This window comes from Natator depressus, chromosome 4 (assembly GCF_965152275.1).
Source record: "Natator depressus isolate rNatDep1 chromosome 4, rNatDep2.hap1, whole genome shotgun sequence".
In the NCBI taxonomy this organism is placed as follows: domain Eukaryota; kingdom Metazoa; phylum Chordata; order Testudines; family Cheloniidae; genus Natator; species Natator depressus.
The window spans coordinates 86,454,901-86,480,871 of NC_134237.1; the positions used below are offsets into that span (position 1 = coordinate 86,454,901).

Consider the following 25,971-nt stretch of genomic DNA (forward strand, 5'->3'; position numbering starts at 1 on the left):
TCTTGGTGTGGGTGTTTTTACGTTATATAGCTCTCAGATCAGTTCAGGGCCCCATTTTGTGAGGTGCTATAAAAATAAAGGTTGAGATGCAGCATTTTTGTATCCCTGTTATGTGAACAGATTTTCCTGTGATTAAAAAATTCTGACCTTTTGAGCTCCTATACTACAAAGCACTCAACTGAAGCCCCACTGACTTCAGTGGGGCTCTGGTTGAAAGCAGGTGATGGCTCACACATAGTGGCTTCCAGGATTCGGACCTTCATTTGCACGATGTTATTATTAAAACATAACCGGCCTTATGAAAAGTGGCATTATAAAATTTCAATTTGGACAGTTCTGAAATGTTCCCCAACTTTAATCATCTACTTCTGCAAGTGCAGAAAAATATCTTTGCCATGCTGTATTTAAGGTAGTCATTGACACAGAGACTGTCAAAGTAAAGGCTCAATTCTGAATGCATCTTGCAAGATGTTGTCTTCAACACTTATTGGCATCACAGGAGGTACATAGGAACATACAAAGTCAAGCCCTGAATTGGAACATAAATATTTTTAGATCATTTCCTCCTCATATTAGACTCCAGAATCTCAATCTGTTTAGTTTAAAAAAGAGCACATTATGCTGGAGGTCAGACTAGATGATCTCAGTGGTCCCTTCTGCCCTTAGAATCTATATTAGGCAATTACAGGTTTTTAATTTGATGAAAGCGTACCTGGGAGATACAGGAAGTGAATTGACATTAGAGACTGAGATAGAGGTGGTACTGCATTGTTCCTTTAATCCAATTGCATCTGAGTTTCTCTGTAAAATGGTAGACATATATATAAATAACTTGTCTACCATTATACAGAGAAACTGTATACTGTATATTCTCAGGATAGAGGGACTCCCTCTTTAAAATATTCAATTTTTTTCAACAGTTACCATATTGTGGTACGTGAATTCTATTCTTATTTTGTATTGTAACTATAATATCTCAGAACAGAGTATGGCATACATTGACTTTGTAGTGGCTGGAGAGGCTCAGGCTTTCTGGTGTGATATCAGACTAGTAAGTGTTTGCAGGTATTGGTTCAGGTTGACTTTGTCTGACAAGAGACCATAACTAAGAAAAGAAAAGTGTTCTCTTTTAAAAGGTGATCAGACTATCGATTGGTGTAAATTTCCCCAGCTCCATTGAAGTTGATGGAGCCACACCAGTTTACAGCAATTGGGGATGTGTCCCTGAAAGGGACTGTCATTTGGGGCCTTCATTTAGAAATCTGATTACACTGGTAATTTAGCTGAGAAGTGCATGCTTTACTCAAGAAGCAGTAATTTTGGGTCACTTTATTATGCAGCATGTGTGTTGCATAACGAAGTAATATTATCATTACTTGATCTAATTCTCAGTACATGAATTCAGAATGATCTATGTATAGCTCTTTCCCTTGAAAAAATCAAAGCAGCTAGGAACAGTGATCTTTCTACTCTCACTACTACCATTAATCACTACATGCCAAATTCTTTCCTGATGTAACTCCTAGCTTACACCATGGCCCTTATCTATAAGATCTTCTGATTACTCAACCACTGCTGGTATTTACATCAGCTGAAGGAATTGCTTCATATGTATTACAGAGCACCTGATTTGTCTTGTCACCTTTTATATCAACGTCTCTTACTTTGATGTAGTATTAGGCCTGGAGCCAGCTACTCTGAGGTAAGAAAGGTGAGACAAGCTGTAGAAATGCATTAAGTGGCATCTTGATGTCCATCCCAGGATGCTATCGTTCCTGCATAAACACTCGGGCAGTCCCAATCCTTGCCCCACATAGTTAACGGTCTAATATGAAACACAATGCAAATGGTGAGTGTGACAAGCTAGAAAAGTCCCTTCTCTCCTGTCTTCTACTCTGTATCAACATAGAGGTGTGGGCAAGTGGAAGATGGTAATATTTTTAGCATTTACCCTTTATAATTTATAAATACGTATCTTGGTCTGCCTCATTTGTTCTATTTTCACTTAAAATGTTCCTTCTACATCATTTTCATTCTTATTTTTCATGGTTTTTGCTCTCTCAATCTTGATCTCTCCTGCTCATGCCCAATTCTCCTGTTTCTTCAGTTTCTTTCAAATGCTCTTCCAAGTTCATGCATGTGCAACCCAGTGTTGCTGGACTTGTTTTTGAGTCTGCTTCTGCCTTTGAGTTAACTAAGGTGAGTCTTTTAGTTCATACGTTTAAATCCAGAGGTTCTTATCTGAGAAGCTTGGCCAACAAGCCAGGAAGTAGTGGGGCAGCATTACACATGCACCAGCTCAGGGGAAACACCATGCATAAGTTTACTTAGCTCATGCACCAGCCCCCATTGCCCGTTCTATTCTTGTTGACCTGAGGGAAGGAGCCTTTGGATTTCCTTTCTCTCCTTTGCCTGTGCACTGAGTAACTGCACATTCTCTTCCACTGTGTTCTGAGGTTTCAGACTTTAACTCAGGCAGTCATTAATTCTGTAAACGGGGGTGAGGGGGGTGAGACAGAGCATGGTCTTTTTCCTTACCACTGTCCCACACTGCTCAGTTCTCTTCTCTCCCCCTCACCCCCCCCCCGCCTTCCTCCTGCAGTCCACCTGGGCTCTCCAACTTTTTCTTTTCCCTCCCAAGGAGGTCATTTCCCTCCTTGCTTGGTGTCCCCTTTCCCCAAACCAATAGGTTCTCACTGCTTTTACCATCACTCAGATCTTACCTACCCCCAACTCTAAATTGGGTTTCTCTAAATTCTTCCCCTTGAGCAGTCTGCCATTTTTCACTCTACTTTCCCTCCTAAATCCTATTCTAGAATTATTTTCTTGGCAACAGTGTTCACTTAGTCATGATGCCAGGGACTTCCCTGGCTGCAACTTTCACCAGAAGCCTCCTGAAAGAGGGGAGTTCAGCAGAAAAGACAATACTGCCACACTTCTGCCTCTGAAGTGGGAAAATTATCCTTTTGCTTGTGGATCCTGAGAGGCATGATACCCCCCTCCCCCCCCCCGACACCATTTTTTTTATTTTAATTTTGCATTGTGCCTAGAGAGACATTGATAGGGCACAATATAAGTTTGAAGGATGATTCTTAAAGAACAATTCTGGCAAGTCACACCCTCTAACTGAAAGCCATTGCTTTGCTTTAATTTCTTGAATTTCTTGAGTTTTTAAATTCAATCGATTAAATTGAAACACACTGGTTATTTTTGGTCTTAAACTTTCTTTAAGATGTTAATGTATTGAGAAAGATGGTATGAGACAAAGCACAGAGATGACTAAGCCTTTGTGTTCAAAGAGCTTTGCATGTACAGGAAAAAAACATGAAATTATTCTGGTTAATAAAAGTATAACTTAGAAAAACCGATTACGATGAAACTTCATGTTCAAAGTACTTCAGTCCCTGCATTTAAGAGTATAAATCAACGAAGTACAGAATGATATTGTTCAGTAACTTTTCAATGCATTGAATCTCTGTCTTCAGTGAAAAAAATTATAATCCTGTACTTACCATATGATTATTCATTCTTATGAGCAAGTCATGAATTTGACTGTATGACCAACATAATTTAAATATGTTAAATACAGAGCAGCAGTAAATGTTCCCAGTAAGTTTTTAATCCTAAGAGCAAGCAACATCTAGCTTATGTCCGTTTTTACTATTTATTCTCTTTCCTTCTGATGTGATAACTTTTACTGGAAAACAATATTTAAGGTAGAAGCATTTATTGTCCTCTCTTATAGACAGTTGTTCCAATAACTATTTAGTAGTGCTGGCATCACAGGGAGAAAATTGTATACCTCATCTGCTGTCCTGCCTGTGGCTGTAATGAAGTCTCTGTAGTAATCTAATTGTATCGACTTAGCAGGAAAGCGGAATTCTAATTGACAACATAAAGCCAAGCAAATTGCACCATCACAAGAGACATGCTGACTTAAGCCCAGTTGACACTGATGTCAAAAGTATTTTTCTGTGGCGAAGAAGAAAAGTCAGATGCATTTCAATTATTAAACTTCCAAACATGTAAATTATCCAATCAACTGAGTATACTGTCTTTTAGGTGGGATCTTGAATTCCAGTCTTGCATTCCTTACATACTTGGATCCCTTGTGATTTTTTTTAAAAGGAGTTTGGGGTATTCCAGGACTGTAGGGGATGATCCTGGTTTCTAAGCAGAAGTGAGAAAAGCAATTCAAGGCCCATGAATTGCTTTTCTCACTTCTGCTTAGAGAGTGATATCAGTCCCTCCACTTTTGCAGGTGGAGAGGACTGAGATCCAGACCTTTTTTCGGGGGGGGGGGGGGGAGTACCCTGCTTTGGGGTGAGCTGGAGAAGATTTTATATTGTGAGTCCTAACTGATTTGTCTTATTAATCAACATGTATTTGTCCACAGATATGGACACATTTTAAAATCTAAATTACGTATATAATCTCACCCTAACCTTCCCACCCCTAGTTGGAGCATGGAAAGAATGCAGGAAAGGGGAAACCCATGAAGTTAGAGTTGTTGCTCAGCCATGAAAGAGCTATTCCTCATCCCCATGGCTGGCTTCCATCAGCTCCTGCTACTGGTACTTAAGGAACATTGCACTGACATCTGGAACCCTGACCCAATAGCCATAGTTAAGGAGTGCAAACAAGCTAAAGACATCCATCAGCCCAGATTCAAGCAACACACTCACTTTTCTGTTTTAATTTTTAAGAAAACAATGGAACAAAGCAGCTCCTATAGAATATTTTAGTAAAATATCCCCTAAATCAGTGACTCTCCAGGCCAATGTTGCTGGTAAATAGAAAAGCCATCGTATGAGAGAGAAATTATAGTGCATCCTTTCCTATTTGCTCAAAAGGTCTCCTGGGAGCTTGAAAAACAAATTATGTTTTCATTATTCATCTGGCCTCCTAACTGAAGCTCTTTGGCAGAACACAGCTTTCAGGGTTCAGGAAATGTAAAGGTCAGGCTAAAAGCTAGAATGTGAAGGTGAAAGGCTACATAATGCCCAAGCCCGCAGTTCAAGGAAACAAGTCTAAGTTCCAAATGAAACTCAATAGAATGAATGACAAGTCATCCTTGGGCCCAAAACAAAGGCGATGTATCTCCTTCTGCAAACCCTGAAAGGACCAAATTCTCCAAATGCACACACTTGTCATGAAATCTGTCCCCATTAAAATCAGTGGCAAAGCAACCATTGACTTCAATAGACTATCAGGGTTGGAAGGGACCTTAGGAGGTGGTCATCTAGTCCAACCCCCTGCTCAAAGCAGGACCAATCCCCAATTTTTACCCCAGATCCCTAAATGGCCCCCTCAAGGATTGAACTCTCTACCCTGGGTTTAGCAGGCCAATGCTCAAACCACTGAGCTATCCCTCCCCTGATAGTGTCATGATATTTAATTTTTTCACTACTCTGATATGAGTCAATTTTGAAATGCCTTTTTCCCTAGTAGGTATAGTAGATACACTTTAAAAATTAAATTGGTCTGAAATAATTGACTGGTTGCACAGATATTCCCTCCCTTTAAAATAGGGAATTCCGCTACAATTAATTGTTGAATTGCTCGAGCCAGAGGAAAGTTTTAAGACCACTTAAGTTGTTGTTTGTATTCCATAGCACCTAGATATGGACCAAGACCCCATTGTGCTAAATGCTCAAACACAATAAAATAATTGCCCCTCCGCTGAAGAGCTTACAATTTGAGTATAAGACAAGCAACGATAGATGGATACAGATCAATGGGGGAGTAACAGGAAACAATGAGACAATATTGGTCAATATGAAAGGCAGTGGTCAAGTTTCAATGGCAAAGGAGAAATTTAAGGAGGATATGAAGGAGAACAATTACACTCCTGAGTTAATGTCATTTTCCCCTTAAATTATTAAAAGGAAAAACCCATGAGCTCTGAAAAATTCAGGATTTTCATATTTTTGTTTTGCTTCCTGATTTTTCACAAGCATGCATTGATTTGCTTGCATATTTAAAAACACTTGCAATGTTATCTATTTTCTAAAATAACACTTGGACACCCTACTGTTTTGTGGGGATGTTTATGTGCCTGAATAACTCAAAAATATTAAGAAATTCACTTGCTTACTGGTGTGAATAAGAGAATTAGACTGCTACGAGGTTGATATGAAAGAAAGTAATTCTGAAATATATATGCACTGGTCAACTGTTGGGAAAATGTCAGGAGTATGGTCTCCATATTTGCTGCAGGACCCTCAGATACTAGAAGCAGTGAGAGATAGGAGTGATTTTGGGGAGTGTGCATGCACCATCTGTCAGAACAGAGGTTTTGTGAAGTTTTTCTGTCCAGCAGAACATGGGCCAGTCCAGGGAGGTATCTGCTACCCACCTCTACTTGGTGTTGCCCTCACAGTCCAAAGATGCAAATGTGGCAAAGTCTACTGCAGACTGAGGGATTCTTCCTCTTCAACCCTTGTAGAGCTCTCATCTGCCAAACCTGGCTACCTGGACTTAGAATAGGAAAGAGACTGTGGCTCTCAAGAATGAAGTGGCTCTCAGAGAGATTAGATAGAGGATATAGGACTTCATTATTCATAGGAGATCCAAACTTTGGCACATTGTCTAGGAGGTAACTAGTCAGAAGATTTCACCAAGTTGCTGCCAGTGCTTGCAAATCTTGAAGTATATGGGAAAGAGCCCATTTACGCTTCCCAGAAGTCCCAGGCATAGAAAGGGAAGCAGTTCACACGCAATTCCCTCCATTGCACCTATGTGGGTGTCTCATGTAGCAGAGATCATGCCATACACTACAGTGTGTGGAGCAGGATTTGCAGAGCTTATGTGGAAGAGCAGTCTCTGTCCCATTGCACAATGGGGATTTGGGGAAGAGTGGTAAATCCTCTGCTAGGTTAATCCACCGAACTCTCCCCCCTGCACCACCTTGTAGTAGAGACACAAGTGTCATTGAGGCTACCCTAGCAGATGTCTGTTGGCAAGGAATTGCATGGGGAGAAGGATCCCTTCTACCATAGCCCCAGAAGAACACCCTAGGTCTCAGCTTGTTTCCACTATGCAGTGGAGCAGGAATTTGGCCTAAGGTAGTTCACAGCTCTTCATTGTTTCAGGCAGACAGTACAAAAGCATTATGGTAGTGCACAGGACTGAGAAAATGCAACTGCTTAGAAAATTGCTATAATCAAAGTTAAACAGTGAAGTCCAATTTCATTTCCAAACTGAGTGCAATGAAAAAGTAAACATTGCCACTAATAAAGAATAATTTTGATTTTAAATATTTGAGCATTTTAAATAATCCACAATGGGGATTACACTCAGTACTAAGATCTATGCCCTACAGTAAGACATTGTAGTATCAGGCCATTAACCTGCTGCAAGTAAGTGTTTTTCTATATTGATAATATAATTTAAATATAGTGTACCTTTTAATAAGGACAGGGCATGCATGAGCTAACACTTCCTATTCTTACCAACAGAATATTAATACCAATTCCCTTGTGCTTAGGTCTAGTTAGTCTTTATATTTAATATAAAATTTGTAGTTAAAGTCTGTTTTTGATGATACCAAGGGAAGCTATTTTCCCTTCCAGTGTTTAATTGTTTAAGAAAGCAATGTTCACGACCCTCTCAATCTAGAACTGCCTGTTCTGTCATAGGTGATAGAATCACTGGCCAGCATACCAGAAATTTATATTAACATTCTAGAAGTCACTTAGAGAAGTCTAAGCCCTTGGGTGACAAAGGAAACATAAGTTAGCATGCACTGCGCAAACTGGAAGGGATAGCAAGAGCTTTGCATATAACTGTTTGTCATTTAAAATCTTTCTGAGTAAATTCATTTATGTTGGTGTAAAGCCTTTTACAAGAGATGCAAGAGTAAGGCTAGCCACTGATTATACCATTAATAATTCTCTTCATATAACCCACCCCACCAAAAAACCCTTTTCATTTTTGATCTTATCCAAGGTATAATGATTTCAGGCTGTTCAGAACGTATATATTTTATGCTTTAGAGTCTTCAGCGTAAGAAATTATTGTTGTGCCTATGCAGCATCTACTGTTGTGTGTGACACACATTACACTACACATTGTAGATTGCCAGCTAAAGACTGTAAAGAAGACCTAAAGTAGTAATTCATCTGTCAGGTTTTTTTTTAATGTCACATGTTGCACAAATTGGAAAAAAGAGCAAGTAACTTGCTGGCATGTCATGCACAAAAAAAGAGAGGTGCCCACAGCCTGGGCTGCCTGGCTAGAGGGCATGTTACTGTCCGGGTGAGTGAGGAAAGCCAGCTGGTTCTGGTAAATTACCTGTCTAACATCCTGAAAGAGTTCTGCTGAGCTGCTATGGGTGGTTAAGAGCAGATTGTTTTTGCTTTTCTCTTTCACACTAAATGCCGATGTGGGCACTTTCATCTTAGTAGCTATATTTTCTCTTCTTGGTTCATTGTCTGCTTTGGCAGAAAACACCACACAAAAATCTGTTCCATTACAGGTCACCTGATTGCTTGGAGGTCCCTTGTCAGCCTAAATCATTGTTTGGTCTGACTAATGTCATATTTTATATATGCTTTTTATTCCTTTATAACATTTTTCGTTCAGTGCTTGAATATCAAAAGATTACTTAAAGGTTATTAAGATTAAATCTTAAATGCTCAAGATCTGTAAGCGGTGTGCTGTGTTTTGTTAAAATCCTAATAATACAGGTAGCAAAACACACTCAATTTTTGCATATCTATTTTATTATCTCTGTAGGGGTATGAGGCATATTTATTTGATTTGCAAGATTAGGTTCTGAATTTTCACAGCTTGTGAATGTAGAAAAATATGGGTGTGGAATAGATTTTTACTTGATATTGGATTTTAAAAAATCGTTTGTTTAAAGTAAACATTTTGAAGCTTACATGTGTTTTAAAGATATTGATGATCCTGCATGAGGCCTAAAAGAGTAAATAAAGCTAGCTAGTGATTTTTGGAAGACACAGTAAATACTCTGCAAACTATTAGACATTTAGTAAATGTACTACAATGGAATTCTGTAATGATACCCATTAATATTACGACTGCTCCACTAGACAAAAAAGTAAAACCAAAATACTGAGTTGGCACAAAATGGTCACACTGAATCAACAAATCCTTCTCTTGCGGATATTAAAAGTGATTATATAGGTATATTTTTCCACCTATGTCGAGGATATGTCTAAACTTAGTTCTTGTCATTAAAAGTTCAAAATCTCTCTCATTCCTCCTTTTAAAAAAATAAAATAACTTTGATAGAATTAAAGTTTTAAATAAAAACCTATTCAACAAAAACACTAATTCTGTAGTTTATAAAAAAGAAATGCACACAGGTTTAAATGTCAGAACATCTGAAGGTAAAGTTTTAAAAAGTTTGATAGTCAGAAAATAAGGTCATTGTACTGGTATCTCAAAATCTTAAGTCTGGAAATAGTTGTGGTATCTACACCAACCTGAACTCTGCTCCCTTTTGCTCTCAGGGACTTTAGGGGAGACAAATTGTCATTCACTAACAGATAAGGTAGGAGTATGAGACCTTGGTTGTTAATTTGGAGCAGGAAAGGTATAGATTAATTAATAGTCACTGGAAAAGTTGAAAGGAGAACTCATGGGCTGCTGGTTTGTAGTTCAGTGCATCTTCAACTAGGCTGCAGGAATATTCTTTTTGGAAGAGTCTGTCTCTGTCTCGTTCTCCCAATCTCTCCTTCTCTACTTCCCTCACTCCCAGCTGCCTGCACTCAGAGCTGTGGAGTGGAGGGAACAACTGGAGTAGCAGAGAAAGTCCCTGTCCCAGCAGTAATCCTCATCAGCCCTAAGTGGAGGGAAGGCTGGATGAAACAGGAAGCAGCAGCTGAGCTGCCAAAATTTTGCTGTTGAGGGCTATGTATTGTCTTAATGGGTCTTCTGTGGTGACTGGCCCCCACTACCATAGTGTGAGCTTCACACTGCCAGCTGCAGAATCAGGAGCCCAAGTACAGGGATCTCATCCCCACGTCACAGGGTATTGCATTTAAAATATTTTCCTTTTTGTTCCTGTACCCTCCTGTTCTTTAAAACAACAAAAAGGCCTCTTCAAAGAATTTGAGCACTGCGTGGGTTTTTTTTAAAAGATAAACAAAAGAAATAGTATTTTTCAATTCTCCTCGTACAAGTCCACTCAGTCCTACTTCTTGTTCAGCCAATCACTAAGACGTTTGTTTACATTTACTGGAGATAATGGTGTCCACTTCTTGTTTATGATGTTACCTGAAAGTGGGAACAGGCGTTTAGATGGCACAGTTGTAGCTGGTTTTGCAAGACATTTGTATCAGGTATGCTAAACGTTCGTATGTTCCTTCCTGTTTCGACTTGTAGGCTCTAAAGTTTTACATTGTTTTATTTTTGAGTGCAGTTACTTTTTTTTTTTTAAAACACAAGTTGCACTTTAACAATATAAAGATTACACTACATTTTGAGGTGAATTGAAAAATACTATTTTGTTTCTTTTTACAGTGCAAATATTTGTAATAAAATAATATAAAGTGAGCACTGTAGACTTTTTATTCTATGTTGTAATTGAAATCAATATATTTGAAAATGTAGAAAAACATCCAAAGATATTTATAATAAATTTAAGTGGTGGTGGTGGTGGTGGTGGTTTCAGTTCAATTAAGACTGCGATTAGTTACAACTATTTTAATCTTGCAATTAGTTGTGATTATTAAAAAATCACTGCACAGCCCTGTTTATTATAATACACCCTTTGATGCACTTTATGAATTGATTTGCCATCTTTGTAGTAACAGAATAGTACAACCTATTTTACTGTTAATTTGAATCCCAAAATCTCCTTCAATGTCCTTTTCATTCATTATAATGTATCCACAGATGGCCTTCTGATTTTTTTGTGTCCAAAATTAATCAGATTGCTTATATTACAAATCTATTGACCATTTCATAGAACACTGCCCTAATATATTTAATTATCTTTATGACACCATTAATGTTCATTGGGTCTCAGCGGAGAAATAAAAACAAAATCCCTTCTTGGCAGGGTGACCTGTCCCGTTTTTATAGGGACAGTTCCTGTTTTTTGGGATTTTTTCTTGTATGGGCGTCTATTACCTCCCCACCCCCATCCCATTTTTTCACAGTTGCTATCTGGTCACCCTACTGCTTGGAAGAATTGACAGTCTACGCCCCGATCCTACAGTTGAATCAGTGAGGCACCCTTGGGCCTGTGCAGAGCCCCAATGACTTTAGTGGGACTCCGCAAGATTGTAAAGTCTACCTGCGTTGATCTGCTTGCAGGATCAGGATCTACGTTAAGCCTTCTGAAGATGGTCTGCTAGGTAAGGCATTTCTAAGTTTGCTGTCCTTGGCAGCAAGCCAAAATTTGATTTTTGTGGAAAGTGCATTTTCTGTCAAAAATCATTTCAATGGAAGATTTCCAACCAGCTGTAATTGAAATATTCCTTTTAGAGGCATAAAAGATGCCAAAGGAATATCAAAGTATTATGTTACGGTGCAGAGCCAAGGAAGAGGAGGCTTTTGAATCAGGATCTGGACAAGTTTTGAGTACAGACTTGGGGTCAAACCCAGACTGTTTCAACTGTGCTGAGACTGTGTGAGCTCTTCTCATGATATTTTGGGTCAAAAAGGTAGGAGTCTTGAATGATCAATACATAAATCCATCTCCTTCCCTTCCCTATCTCCCCCCCCCGCGCCCTCCCAAAAAAGAAACCCCCAAAAAACCCTTTCTCATTTGAAATGATAAAAATAAAAACATATACTGAAATCTGTCCATCCTATAATCTGAATGAGGCAGGAATCCTGACTTGGAAGTGGGAGGGGGAGAGGATGTGATAATGTAATTAATGACTGTTATAATGCATATACACAAGGAGGCCAAATTAAGGTTTTATAGGCAACCTGAGTTCCAACATTGCCTAATTTTTGAGAGCTTCACTTTACAACCTTAAGTCTTTTAACCTAGCTCTATTGTGATGATAACATATTTGTAGGTCACAAGGTAAAGAGTGAGGGATGGGCAGAGTGTACCCAAATAATTCACGAACTATTCAGAAATTGTTATATGATTATGACTGGGTAAATATACAGGAATTCAGCAGCTGGAAAGAGTAGGATTAACTAATCCTCTATTAAGAAGGGAAAAACTGCAGCTGCCTACCCCTCAGTTCATGGACTGTCAAGAAAATATGGCTGGCGACAGCTGAGGTAAATTATGTCATTCTGCCAGGGCATAAGAGGAACGTGCTTTGAGGCCTCTGAGCTAACCTGCACTAGAAAGCTCTCTAGAAGTTGAGAGAAGTGTGTTTTGTTGAAAGAAACGCTGTTGGTGAAGTCTGACTACAAGAAACAATCATGTAATTAAGACCAAGGGGCAAAGGGTAGCCTTCTGTGCTCTTTTAAAAAAAACAAAACAAAACAAACAAACAAAACCAAAGCAAAACAAAAATCCTCTCAATCCCCCCTGATTGTGAGACTTTTATGTTTTTCAGATCACTTTATAACATGCATAATTCTGTCAATTACCTGTTTTATTACAATTGTATATATGCCTTCTAACGTTCACTGCTGTGATACGTACATTTTAAAGTGATTTGGAGGTAAAGAACTTAAAGCAACTGTGAAAGAATAGGAGTTAAAGAAAAGACAGGACCACTGACCAAACTTCTCCGTAACATGTTCACAAAGTGAATCCAATTCCAAGTCACCATTGGAGTCTCTGCCTTTCACAGTGCTGGAGGAAGAAGTTGGGATTGTAATGTCACACAATTAATATCTCTGCTCATAAGAAGTGATGGGCAAACCTCAGTGTTTTGAGTTGGATAAGTATCCACTTATTCAGCTGCTTATCCAAATGGGTTTGGTCTTGAACTCATGAGAACAGACTTCCTAGTGAAATTTGAGACTTTGTTTGATCCTTCAAGCAGATATACATTGGTTCTTATTTTTGTTTGGATCAGTTCACCATCTTTACTCATAAGATATCTTAAAAGTTGCCCTATTATTTTTACCAGGAAATAAACCATCGTTTTTAAATGTAAAATTGGTAATTTTCTCTGATGTATTTTGTTATGGGTTGGGTGGATGGATCTACATACACATTCACTCAATGGCTTAATTTTTTATATCCCTGTAAAGTTCAAAGTCATAATTTTATGGTCACATTAGAAACAGTATTTTTGGAAAAACAAAAATAAATTGCCTTCATTTAATTTTAAGTCATATAATAATGGAGGCCTTTTTATGTTGAAAGGGAGGCAAGTTTGAATGTTGAATAGGAACATAAATGACAGGGAAAAAAACAGAGGATGTAAAAATGGAAGAACATATCTGTATTTACTTCTACATTTATTAAAGCAATTTCTCCTAAATACAAAAAGATTAGAAGTTAATGTAGTGAATGCCTGTGCCCTGACATTCTCAGTTAATTTCCTAAATTGGCATACGTTGAGAACAGTCGAAAATGTAGACTAAAGGTATTCTAATACAAAATTTGTCTTTTGTAATTTTTTATGTCTAGTCTGCTGCTTGAGCTAAGTAAATTATCTGGTTTTGTTGACCATGTCTTTTCATTTTCCCTTTTCTATAGTCATGAAGAATCAAAACCACTCAGACTGGCAGTAAAAATGATAGACATTCCTTGGTAGGGCAGGTTATACTGGGAAATACTTTTTTTTTTTTTTTTTTTTGCTATTATTGGTAGAGGGTTTTTAGGGGTGGAGGTGTGGTAACCCTTACATGAACAGCTCTGACACCTCGTTGATTTGTAATAGACCCTTGAGACATATATGAGATCTAAAGACTATCCCTTTTGGTAGCCTGGTGACAACAATCCATTTGATATGGTAGCGTTATAAAGGTTTAAAGTATGGTCTTTGTGTAACCCACACACCTCCTGAGGTTAATGAGTCTGCTCCCCAAAGCCTTAGCTAACAGCCATATGGTCCAGATCTGAGGTCCCAGGTTCAATCCTGCCCACTGATGACCAGAGTCTGTTGGCGGTTGTAAGTGGGGGCTCATCCGGGATTTCATCTGGGAAGTCTATGAAGCTGGGACATGCTTCCTCAGCTAGGGGAAGTATGTAACCCATACACCTCCTCGGTGTGGTGTTCTGTCCCATCTAGTGGCACTGAGACCACTTATAGATTAATGAGTCTGTTCTACAGCCTTAGCTAAGAGGCATATGGCTTTTAGCTCATGCAGTAGAAGCTCATGCATTTAGCTTCACAGGTTCCAGGTTCAATCCTGCCCAATGACAATCGGGGTCCATCAATGTTACATTTGCACATGATCACTGAGCTTTAAAGTGAAGGAGGCTTTTTTACTACATCCCGCAACATTCTGTTGACATGGCACAGATGGCTGAAGTACGGTGGGCACAGTTAACTTTTTTCTTTTACCTTTCTACTCCTAAAATAAGAAATGATTGATCCTCGTGGTATTTCACAAGATAAGTATGGGGAATACCTGCTCACACCCCTTCCTATTTCCCTCTCTTTTCTTGTAACACTCCCTAGTCTTTCCTCATAATGACTGCATGTCTGTCTGTCTATATGCACAATGCCCAATCCTGCCTGGGGCCTGTATGTGTTACTGCAATGTCAATAACTAATCATATTGTACAAACCAGTAAAAAGATAAGGGAAAAAAAGAAAACTTTTTAACTGCCCACTGTGAGTAGAATTTTCAGTCTCTGACCGAGAGTATGGAACATCATCCAGATGTATGAGTGTTCATTTGGATGGAGGCAGGGTTCCTTTACCGAGTTGGATGTTGTGACAGAATACAGCCCTGTATTGACAGCCTTCACACTATTGTTGTTATCTTTGAACAAGATATGCCTTGTAAGGTATCATTAGAAAACTCCACAATTTGCCAGTCTGTACTGTCTTGATAAAATGTGTGGTAACATTGCATGTGAAGTTAAGATTTTTCTCTATGATGATGATCATACATGTTCCAAACCCCACAGTCTTGCCTAAGTAGAAGTCAGGTCAGCCTTAAAGGAAGGAATGTGTGCTTGCCTTAATTTGCATTTAAGCAGTAAACAGGGTCATCAAGGAGGGAAGGAAAACAAAGGAAGTTCAAGCAGGTGGGAAAAAAAAAAGCAGGGAAGATCCTTTCACATAGACTCTTTTGGTCAGGTCTACACTAAAAACTTTCATTGGTATAAATAGGTCACTCAGGGGGTTGAAAAATCCACACCCCGGCGATGCAGTTATACCAACCTAACCCCCAGTGTAGACAGCATTATGTCAATGGGAGGGCTCCTCCTGTTAACATAACTACCACCTCTACATTATTTACATTACAGGGGTGCTGCAGTTTTATGCAATTACACTGATGTAAATTTGGAGTAAATCTATATTCACACCTAGGTAACTGAAAGCACAGTGGAACCCTGTGTGGACTGTGTCCTGAAATGTGGCAAGTGTCTATGAATTAGGCAGTAAGGATTAAAACAAAAGAGAGCTGCCTCATTCACAGTGTACTGTCCAACCTGTGCACTGAATGATGGAAGGGTCCTGAAGAAAAATTGTGAACAAATAATTAAACACTATAGTACCTCTTATGCCCAAAGGGAAAGATTTAAGTTTGCCTGGGAAAGGTTTGCACCTATTGACTGAGTGATTTACTTTGTAATCTTAATGTTCTTATAATGCAGGGATCGGCATTCCAGACCAGTGGTGGCTGTCGGAAGTGGCATAGGCCAAGGAATGTGCTGGTCGCTGCTTCCCGCAGCCCCATTGGTCTGGAACGGTGAACCGCAGCTAGTGGGAGCTGTGATCGGCCGAACCTGCGGACACTGCTGGTAAACTGTCCTGGCCCGCCAGCGGCTTTCCCTGACAGGCTGCATGCCAAAGGTTGCTGATCCCTGTTATAATGTATGCTTTTCTATGAGATACAATATATGTAAGAAGATGAATTATTTAACCATCTGCATACATGATAAAACAGAGAATTTCACTTGTAAAATTTTGTCCTAAACCAAAGTATGACACTATTTTTTCTCCTTTCATATTAAATATATGAATGACTTACCTTTCAGAAATGACTTTCTGTGACCCACTCATATATGAAGAAGCCAATAAAACTGTATTTGAGACAAGCACATATGGTCTATTTTCTTTTCTACATTTTTTTTTCTCTTAGTTTTCCATATACTATCGAAACTTGTAGCCTGACTTAGTTATAATCACATCTGTTCCTCTATTAGTCACTTTATAATCCATGATAAGAAGAAAAAGAATGCTTCATATCATGGAGCAGCAAATAGGTAAAAATCATACCAAGGGTACTAAAAGCCTAGCTCAAACAAATTGGTATGGTTGAATTTGGCTCAATGAATTTTTTTTCTTTAACACAGTTCAGTGGCTGTAATATGATGATTTTGGAAATCTATTCAGATAATCTTCGTAGAATAAAATCTATCAAATGACAATTTTTCATTTCTTACTTTTTTTTGTCCCCCCCGCGCAGATGACACGAGAACAGTATATACTGGCAACACAGCAGAACAGCCTGCCAAGGATTGAAAATCCGCAACTTTATCCAGTGGGAATTTATGGATGGCGAAAGAGGTGCTTATACTTCTTTGTCCTTCTGCTGTTGGTTACCATGATTGTTAACTTAGCAATGACAATATGGATTTTGAAGGTCATGAATTTCACAGTGGTAAGTACCACCATGATTTTACATCTCTTGATCTTCATGTTAATAGCTTGTCCTTTTTTCAGTGCACATTCATGTATTCTTTAATGCTTGCACATTACTAAACTATCAACATACACATTACAGATTTATTGCTTAATTAAAATGGAAGGTTACAATTTTTTGGTTTGTTTATTGATACTGGATATTAGGGAAAAGGATTTGTCAGTTTTCAATCATGTGAATCTGGAGAATGGACATTTTAACTACTAATTGGCTTTATTATCCATGTAAATATGTGAAGGTGGTTGCTGGTTTTTTTATGGATCACAACACATCATAACTCTACTGTGGGAAGACTTAGTGACTCCCTTATCTCTGTAAATCTATTGACTCTGCTTATGTATATATAAATAATATTTTAAATGTGTTTACAGACTTTGCTTGAGATGATGCAACGTTCTTCTTCAGATGATAAGCCAAATTCAGGGGATGTTAAATACAGCTAAAGGATATTTAAATCAGTTATAAAGATGTTCTTACAATGCATAAGAATTCCTTTGTATGCTTGTCTTCATGATACATTGTACCATACTGAGGCCAGGGCATAAAAGGCCATACAGGTGAAATATTCAAAACAAACACTTTTGTACCTGGGACGTATTTGGCTTTCAGGACTACAGCCTACCACAGAACTACCTAATTTAGAATTTCAAATATTGGAAAACTAAAATACCTTAATTACAGCTGTACAAAAATGAAATATCAAAACACTTTTTTCCATGCCTTGCATAAAATGATCAGGGGAACTGGAGTACCAGGGGGCATGTTCCCTGGAGGAACTGCTATTGATGGGAAACCAAGGGAATGGGCAGGGAGGGGAGTTAGATTGGAAGCCACTCAGCCACATAGACACAGCAATCCACAGGGTTTATAAAGTTCCACTTGTTCATTTTTACCTGTTTCAGCTTCTTTCCTTTACAAATAAAATCTGGTGGTAACATCTGATCAGGGAATTCTCTGAAGTGTAGCAGCTGGCAGAATGAGTCCTGTAACTTGGTCTGGAATTTGCAGACACAAACATAGTCCAGTAATGTGCCCGGTGGAAGGAGGAGTTTGAGCTGTACACAGACCTGGCCATGCAGGAGGACAGCAACAGCAGGAAATTAAAACGATTAGTTTACCTTATTGGGGAACAAGGAGGAGAGATCTGCACTGCTCTGAACCACACAGTGCCTCAAGCCTCCCAGCAATCCTAGGAGCCCCGAGGACCTATTGCTCCCCAAAGCAGGACAAAACTGTGGAGTGACACAGGCTTTTCACTAGAGAACAATCTAAAGGGGAGGGGATAGATTTCATGTTACTGCCTTACAAACACTGGCTGCCTACATGCAATGTTGGAGCCTTAACAAACTCCCTAATTTGGGACAGGATAGTCTGTGGCACTTGGGATCATCCCCTCCTTCTGCTCTGGGAAGGCAATCTCACATTAGACAAATGCTTAGACATGGGGCATGCAGTGGAAGCCTTGAGAGGAAAGATGAAATCCATAGAAGGTGTATCGCATCCGCAGAACTACATGTCGGGGAGACAACAGGAAAGGAAAGCAGTTGGCTTCCATAAACATAGTGAAATGTATTTACTGTGTGAGACAGCAGGTAAAGGAGAAGGTGCCCCAAGGTAGGACAGCATTACAAGGAATGTGGCAAGGTTGAACCATCTTGTGCAAGAGCAGAGTAAGGTCTTGGAAAGATTCTGTCAGATTTGTACAGGAGTGGGGTGGCACATCAGACAATGGTGGTAACATCGTGAGACTCTCCTGGGCTCTGAGAGCATATCAGTTCAAGCTGTCAGGAAAAGAAAGCAACAAGGGATGAATAGTACCATCCTCCATGCATAGAACCATGTTAATAGGGACTCACCTTTTATGATTACAGCTGAATAGTGAAGCCTCCTGCATAGTGATTTCTTAGGGTGAGTTGGATTTGAACACACCCATTACAAAGAGCGGTCACACTGTAAAATGAGAACACAGTGGAGCCCAAAGGAAAATGTGACCTCATAGTAACTAATCTGAGAAATAATAGATGGTACCAATTGAAGTTTGTGGTGGTGGATGGTAAGCACCCCAGACCTCTCTTGGGAATACAGCATACAGCCATACAAACCATGGATCTGATTGGGTAGTAAGCGTGCAAAGAAAGTCTTATGACACTATGTAGGCCAGTGGGCCAAGGAGTTCAAAAGTGTGTAGAGCAGGGGCATTAGAGGACCTGTAGGGACTAGTGCAGCCTGGTGGTGGTAAAGATGTCATCAGGCATGTTGTTCATCTGCATAGACCCAAAGCCACTGAAACCGGCATTGAAAATATCCACTGCACACAATAGATGAAATCTTGCTAGTACTTTCCAGATCCAGAATCTGAATGGTCTGTGGTGTGAAGACTGGGTTTTGACTCATAAGCCTGGTTAAAGAGTCAGCATGTGCAGCACTGTTTGGTCACTACAGATGGCTATGCCTGCTGATGAATATAAGCCCAGTGCCAGAGGTGTTCCAGAGATGACTCATCGAGTGCTGTAAGGACTGCTTAGGGTGAAAACAATTGCAGATGATATCCTCACTGTAGGTGAAAGAAGCCATGATACAGAAGCTGAATGAGACCATGACAGGAAATGACAAGCTTTTCTACAGCGATGCAGGGACAAGAACATAAAACTGAATGCAGATAAAATGTGACTCAAACAACATGAGGTGACATACATTAAACATCTGCTCACAGCACAGGGACAGAGAGCCGATCCCATCAAAATGAAAGCAGTCAGAGACATTCCACATTCCTAGTAGATGTGAAAGGGGTACCTAGGTGCTGAAATTAGGAGTGCTGAATGTGCTACCGCGCCCCCTGGCTTGAAGTGGTTTTCGTCATATACAGGATTTACAGTTTGGTTCAATGGCTCTCAGCACCCCTCATACAATTTGTTCCAGCACTCCTGAAAGGGTACAGCACTTTATAGGAATGATACATTTTCTGTCCACATTTGTCTGCAATAGAGGAACCATATGTTATGTCCTTTACAAGTCTCTGTTCTCTCATAAGGCAGGATGTTGAGAGGGACTGGGCAGGTCTATAACAGCAAGCATTTGACATGCTGAAACAAAGGATAATGGATGCCCCTCTCCTGAAGTACTACAAGACAGGAGAGACACTGTCACTCCAGTGTGATGCATCAGAGAAAGGATTGGGTATAGCTCTTTTGCAGAAGCAGCCAGTCACTTATGCCAACAGACCCCTGTCAGAGACTGAACAAAATAGAAAAAAAGCTTCTGGCTATGGTTTTGGAGTGGAGGGTTTCCATCAGTACATCTGTAGCCAATAATAGTGCAAAAAGCTTAGACACCCCTAGAAACAATCATGACAAAGCCCCTTCTTGCATATGTTGATGCATCTCCAACACTACCAAGGAGATCAGATGTTGTACACATATGTACCCAGTATCAGCGAGCTGGAGGAACGGGGTCCGGACATTGAATCCATTAGCATGCTGCACTGTCTCCTGGTTTCAACACTGAAGCTGATGGAAATCAAAGAGGCAATGGAAAAGCCCAATTGCAAGCAGTCAAAAGAATGTGATAAGAGCAGGGTGGCCAGAAGACAAAAGCCAAGTTTCTGGTAGGAGCAGAACCGTATTTTCAAATTAAAGATTAGTTGAGTGTGCAGGATAGAATATTTTGAGGACAGGAAGGTGGTTGTCTCCACCACATTCCATAAGCATGTCGTGCAAAAAATACAGGACTCACACCTTGGCATTGACCGTTGTCTTAGACAGGCTTGTGAGTAGATTTACCAGCCAGGAATGAATACACATCTCTGCTCCTTGATAGCAGGGTGTGACGCCTGCTGGTCATGTGATAACCACCAGCAGAAAGACTCTGTTACCACATGATCTGCCCACCACTGAGTGGAGGCCTGCTGCATCCAGAAGGATGGAGAATCCACCGAGAGGAGATGGCCAACAATCAGTGAAAGCAGGCAACAGAGTATAGCAGGTTAGCAAACAACCTGCTGACCCTGGAGATGGACGCTCCTCACAACTCATAAGCCTACTCCTTCTGTTTTTTCTCTATTGGCTAGATCCTCGCAGGAGGACCTGGCTCCAGGGCTTCTACGTACTTCATCTGTTGAGAAGACCAAACTATCTCAAAGACTGTTCAACCACATGAGTCTGCGGTAAAGATGAAACTCCAATTTAGCTGTGTGCTAACGACCTCTGGCAGAAGAGACAGGAGCTGGAGTCTGGGTGTCAATTATTTGTTTTTAATTTTATATTAAAATGTTTGTTAAAACAGGGAAGATATATCATGGTCAGTGGAACTGAAGTGTCCCTGGATGAACAGGGAATGCAGGTAGTTAGGTTAAAGGACAACTCAGCCACATGGAGGCAGAAGTCCACAGGCTTTAATAAAGTTTCTCTTGTTTAATTTACTTTGCATTCAGCTTCACTCTTTGGGAATAAAACATGTAGAAGCTTTATTGGAAAGTGAATAACTTGTAACGGAGTATAGAATCAAATCTCACATTTAGTGCACAGTGCAAATCTATCTGTTTCAGTGCTTCTGCTTACTATTTAGCAGATTGAAGCCTTTGGTTTAGTAGTTTTAGCAGTATGCATGTGGCAAATATAATTAAATGAACGGGAGCTTAATGATTTCACTAAGATAACGTTTGAAGTGTAATACACTTTATACCTAAATGCAGTCCTTCATGACAATGCTGGATATTGCAGTTCAAAAATCATTTAATGTGGATTTTTAACAGTCCTGAAATATTACAAATCCAATTAGATTAATTCACATATGTCAACTAAATATAATCTCTAATCCTCCTGTTAAGAGTAAAAATAATTTTATATTTTTCACCAGTCCTTACTCTTGTATTCAAGTAAGCAATTGTTAATAGCATAAGAAGGAAAAAATCACCCCATGACATTAAAAAGCAGAAAATAATGTGCAATTTGTACAGGTAACATTACTGATCTATCAGCATTGTATTTCACTTTCATTATTGCAGTTTCTGTCCCAGAAATGCAAACTCATATCTGTTAACATTTCTTATTTGAACAAGCTGAGTGTGTATGCTATTGTCAAAAATTCTGTACCAAGGAAGACTGGAAGGATCATTTTATTTTAGGGTGGTTCCATTAGTGTATCATTTGTACCAACATTTGTATATAGTATATCATTGTTGACACTGGATTATTAACCTTTATTCTTCACATGGTGGAATGTGTAATAGCTTTCTTTGGTGAAATATTCTATTTTGGGACTGAATAGTTTCTCACTCCAAACATATATATTCATGACCTATCATCTGGTTAGCCTGTTACAGAAAACAGGGTTTATAGATATAAATCTTGACTGGTTTATGATATTCTAATTCTGCATGAATGTTCTTACTCAAAATTGTATAAATTATAGTTTGCAAATATTTTTATTAACAGTGTGCTAGTCATTGTTGTATTTCAAATGCAGTGATAATACATAATATAAGAAATATCATAAATCTTACTATTGCACTTGTCCATGTATAAGAGCTTGACAGGGAATGGGTTCCTATCAGTAAAGGATCTGGTTGAACTCTCCGCAGTTAAACCCACACAGGAAATCCCTTTGTATCAAACGCTGTGATGTTGGTGACAGAAAATCCTCCCAAAAAATTGTTGAGAAAATTCTAATCTGTAAATCTGAAAAAAATCTATTCTATTCATTGGCATTCATGAGAAAAATAAGACTACATTTTTCAGATAAACTATATGTTCTGACATTTCAGCTCAGCACGATTAGCTCCAATCTTGTCTATTTAAATTATCTAGCATATTAGGATTTCACTGGTTTCAGGGGTAGTCGTGTTAGTTTGTATCAGCAAAAACAACGAGGAGTCCTTGTGGCACCTTAAAGACTAACACATTTATTTGGGCATAAGCTTTCATGGGTTATAACCCACTTCATCAGATGCATGGAGTGAAAAAAGTAGGCAGGTATAAATATACAGCACATGAAAAGATGGGAGTTGCCTAACCAAGTGGGGGGCCAGTGCTAATGAAGCCAATTCAATTAGGCTGGATGTAACCCATTCCTAACAGTTGACAAGAAGGTGTGAGTATCAACGGAGGCAAAATTATTTTTTTGTAGTGACCCAGCCACTCCCAGTCTTTATTCAGGCCTAATTTGATGGTGTCAAGTTTGCAAATTAGTTCCAGTTCTGCAGTTTCTCATTGAGTGTGTTTTTGAAGTTTTTTTGTTGAAGAATGGCCACTTTTAAGTCTGTTGCGTATCCAGGTTGAAGTGCTCTCTCACTTGATTTTGATTGACTTCATTCTTTTTAAAGCATCTTTAAAATTACCAAGGTAGTGTGTGCATATAATTTTTGTTAATATTTATGGAAAATATGCCTGTGCATCAATATAACCACAATTCGCTGGATGATTTTCAAGGTTAAAAAATAAACAGTGGTAGTGGTAAAATCCATGCTGGCTAGACTTTAATGTGCATAGCAGAAGTAGCTATGATGTTAAATTAAGAATGGGACATGGTTTATTTATGTTGACTTAAGCTTAAGATCTAAAAATTACATGTCTATTGAGAGCAATGAGAATTGAGGAATTGACTTGGAGATCTGATGACCAAACTAGAACATATAGCTGAGTTAACTTACATACTCATGGTGTTTAGGTACAATGTATACACTATTTCATGTAACTTGTAATCTATGATTTGTTAAAAGCAGAAATTAATCCCTTTCTTTGCCTAGTTAAACAACTTTGAACTTTTCAGAGTAGTTTAAATTATGATGTTATCTGCCTCTGAGTTTCTTTACAATCACTTTTTTAGAAGATAGTGAGTGACCAACACATAGTGACAATTGCTGGATCAGAAATACAGCAATGTTGGCTTTGAATTAACCAGTCATCACCCATTTTTAAGAGACTAATGTAACCGCGTGTGTGTCCATGTAAATCTGTTATAGTTCTATGTTGAACATCTCTTTAGCTAAAGCTGTAGAAACTTGTGCTTTTAGCTCCGGAGGTCCTCACTTCAATTCTTTGTGTTGGCCGAGATGGTGGCTGTCATGCTAAGTTGAAGCTTAGATCTTTCCAGGAAAGGCCTATAAGCAAATGAAAGAAGAGCTATAAAAAGTCTCAGATAGAGACAAAGCTGGAGACAAGCTGGACAAAGCTGGAGACAAGCTGACGAAAGTAAAGGGTCCTTCCTATGACAGGTTTCAGAGTAACAGCCGTGTTAGTCTGTATTCGCAAAAAGAAAAGGAGTACTTGTGGCACCTTAGAGACTGACCAATTTATTTGAGCATGAGCTTTCGTGAGCTACAGCTCACTTCATCGGATGCATACTGTGGAAATTGCAGAAAACATTATATACACAGACACCATGAAACAATACCTCCTCCCACCCCACTCTCCTGCTGGTAATAGCTTATCTAAAGTGATCATCAAGTTGGGCCATTTCCAGCACAAATCCAGGTTTTCTCACCCTCCGCCCCCCCACAGACAAACTCACTGTCTTGCTGGTAATAGCCCATCCGAAGTGACCACTCTCTTCACAATGTGTATGATAATCAACTAAAGGCATTCACAGAAAGGTGGGAATACTCTTTAAAATATATATATATGGTATGTATACTGCTATATTTTATGAATATATTATCTGGATACCGTCCTGTAGCTATTTTCTGATTTGAATTATGTAGTACATATGTATTTTAAATTTTGGTGATGGTGAAAAACATTTAACCTATTTTTACATGTTCATATCTTTATAGCAGATCTCTCATAACATTGAGACTTAGCTTTTCCATTTTAATACTGAAATTGCCCTTCATTCCCTGTTGCTGTCTTGATGGTTGTGTAACATCTTCAAGTGATGACCGTCAAACCCTAAGAGGACCTGTATTTTAGTACAGTGTGCTCTTCTTAGAGAGTCTGTACATTTCAGAAATGTTAACATTGTAGCCGACCTAGAGAAGTTATGGATCCCATCATCTTTAGTAATATTTTTTGCTCTAAACTTGTCACAATTTAATGGATTCTAGTGTGCGCTCCCCTTGGCTACCCACTAGGAATTCTGTGAGGGAAATCCAAGCTCTGTTTCCTGCTCAGCCCTCGTTGCCAGTTGTGTAACCACCAAATGGTTTCGCATTGTCCATCAACTAGCTCCTGTGGGGGATGATGTTTGCCTATGCACTTCTAGTCTGGCCTCAATTCCAACCGGAGATCAAGAAGTAAAAGGCTTTGTCTATTTTACCAATAGTTCCCCCCATAATCTAATTCCTAGATATCCCATTCCCATCTCTGCAGTCATTTGCAATTTACAATAAAACATTGGCAATTTTTGACTGGGGGTTGGACTAGATGACCTCCTGAGGTCCTTCCAACCCTGATATTCTATGGTTCTGACTGCTTTGCACTGTTTGCTTGCATGGTGGAGCTTTAATTCTTATTCATTGCAGGTAGTCATGCCAATAGCAGGAACAAAAGATACCATCATTTGTGAAGAGATGTTTAATGTTTACCAACTTCTGCCATGTTATCTTCAAACGTACATAATATTACTTTCAGCCCCTCCATCATTATGGAGTTGCACAACTTGAAGTGTAAATAAATGTGAAGCTGTATGTTTTGGTTTTTTTATGGGTGGTGGTTTGACAAAGTATCATGGATGCTGTTAGCGTGCAGAATCCTCCAGAAATGCTGGATACGTTACCAAGCCAGCCAAGCAATTAAGACTGTTTTAGCCATTGCAATGTAAATGGACTCAGATTTTTGGGGATTCCTGGCCAGTAAGGTATTAGGTTACTGTTTGTCTAATAACCCTGAGTGTCTTGTGGTTCTGCAGCTTTTGTCCAGAGCTCTGACCCCATCAGTCCACAAGCCTCACCCTGGCTTTGCCCCACCTGCTTACCTCTTGCAGGTTGAGCTTTAGTACCATTCTAGCCTCAAATTTCCCCCCAAATCCAGCCTTGTTCCTGGACCCTCACAGAGGAAGTTTTAGGTTCACTGCCTTTATAGAAACAGTAAAACACTTCAACATGTCAGCTTTCTAGAAGCACACACTTTTTACTGAATTTACACAGCACGGATTTATAATGAAAACCAAACAAGTTAATGAAATATAGAGCATGGATTAACTGATATTTAGTAAAAGAGACAAAGATTACAAGCAAATAAAAGTGGAAAATATACATCTAATAATTTAAAATTTAATATAGCAAGATACAGTCTTTTGTTCAAAATGGTT

At 39.1% G+C, this 25,971-nt stretch overlaps 1 protein-coding gene across 3 annotated transcripts in view; it reads left to right on the plus strand.

Annotated features, from left to right (window-relative positions):
• The window catches only part of SGCZ (sarcoglycan zeta), an 804,491-nt gene that overhangs the window by 423,737 nt on the left and 354,783 nt on the right, over nucleotides 1-25,971 (plus strand). For 2 of the 3 annotated variants that reach the window (XM_074951351.1, XM_074951352.1), the window contains exon 2: nucleotides 16,492-16,686. In XM_074951351.1, the coding sequence (XP_074807452.1) occupies nucleotides 16,492-16,686 (195 nt within the window). Of the gene's footprint in view, nucleotides 1-11,135; nucleotides 11,334-16,491; nucleotides 16,687-25,971 lie in introns of all 3 variants that reach the window. The other variant, XM_074951353.1, reaches the window with a different exon arrangement.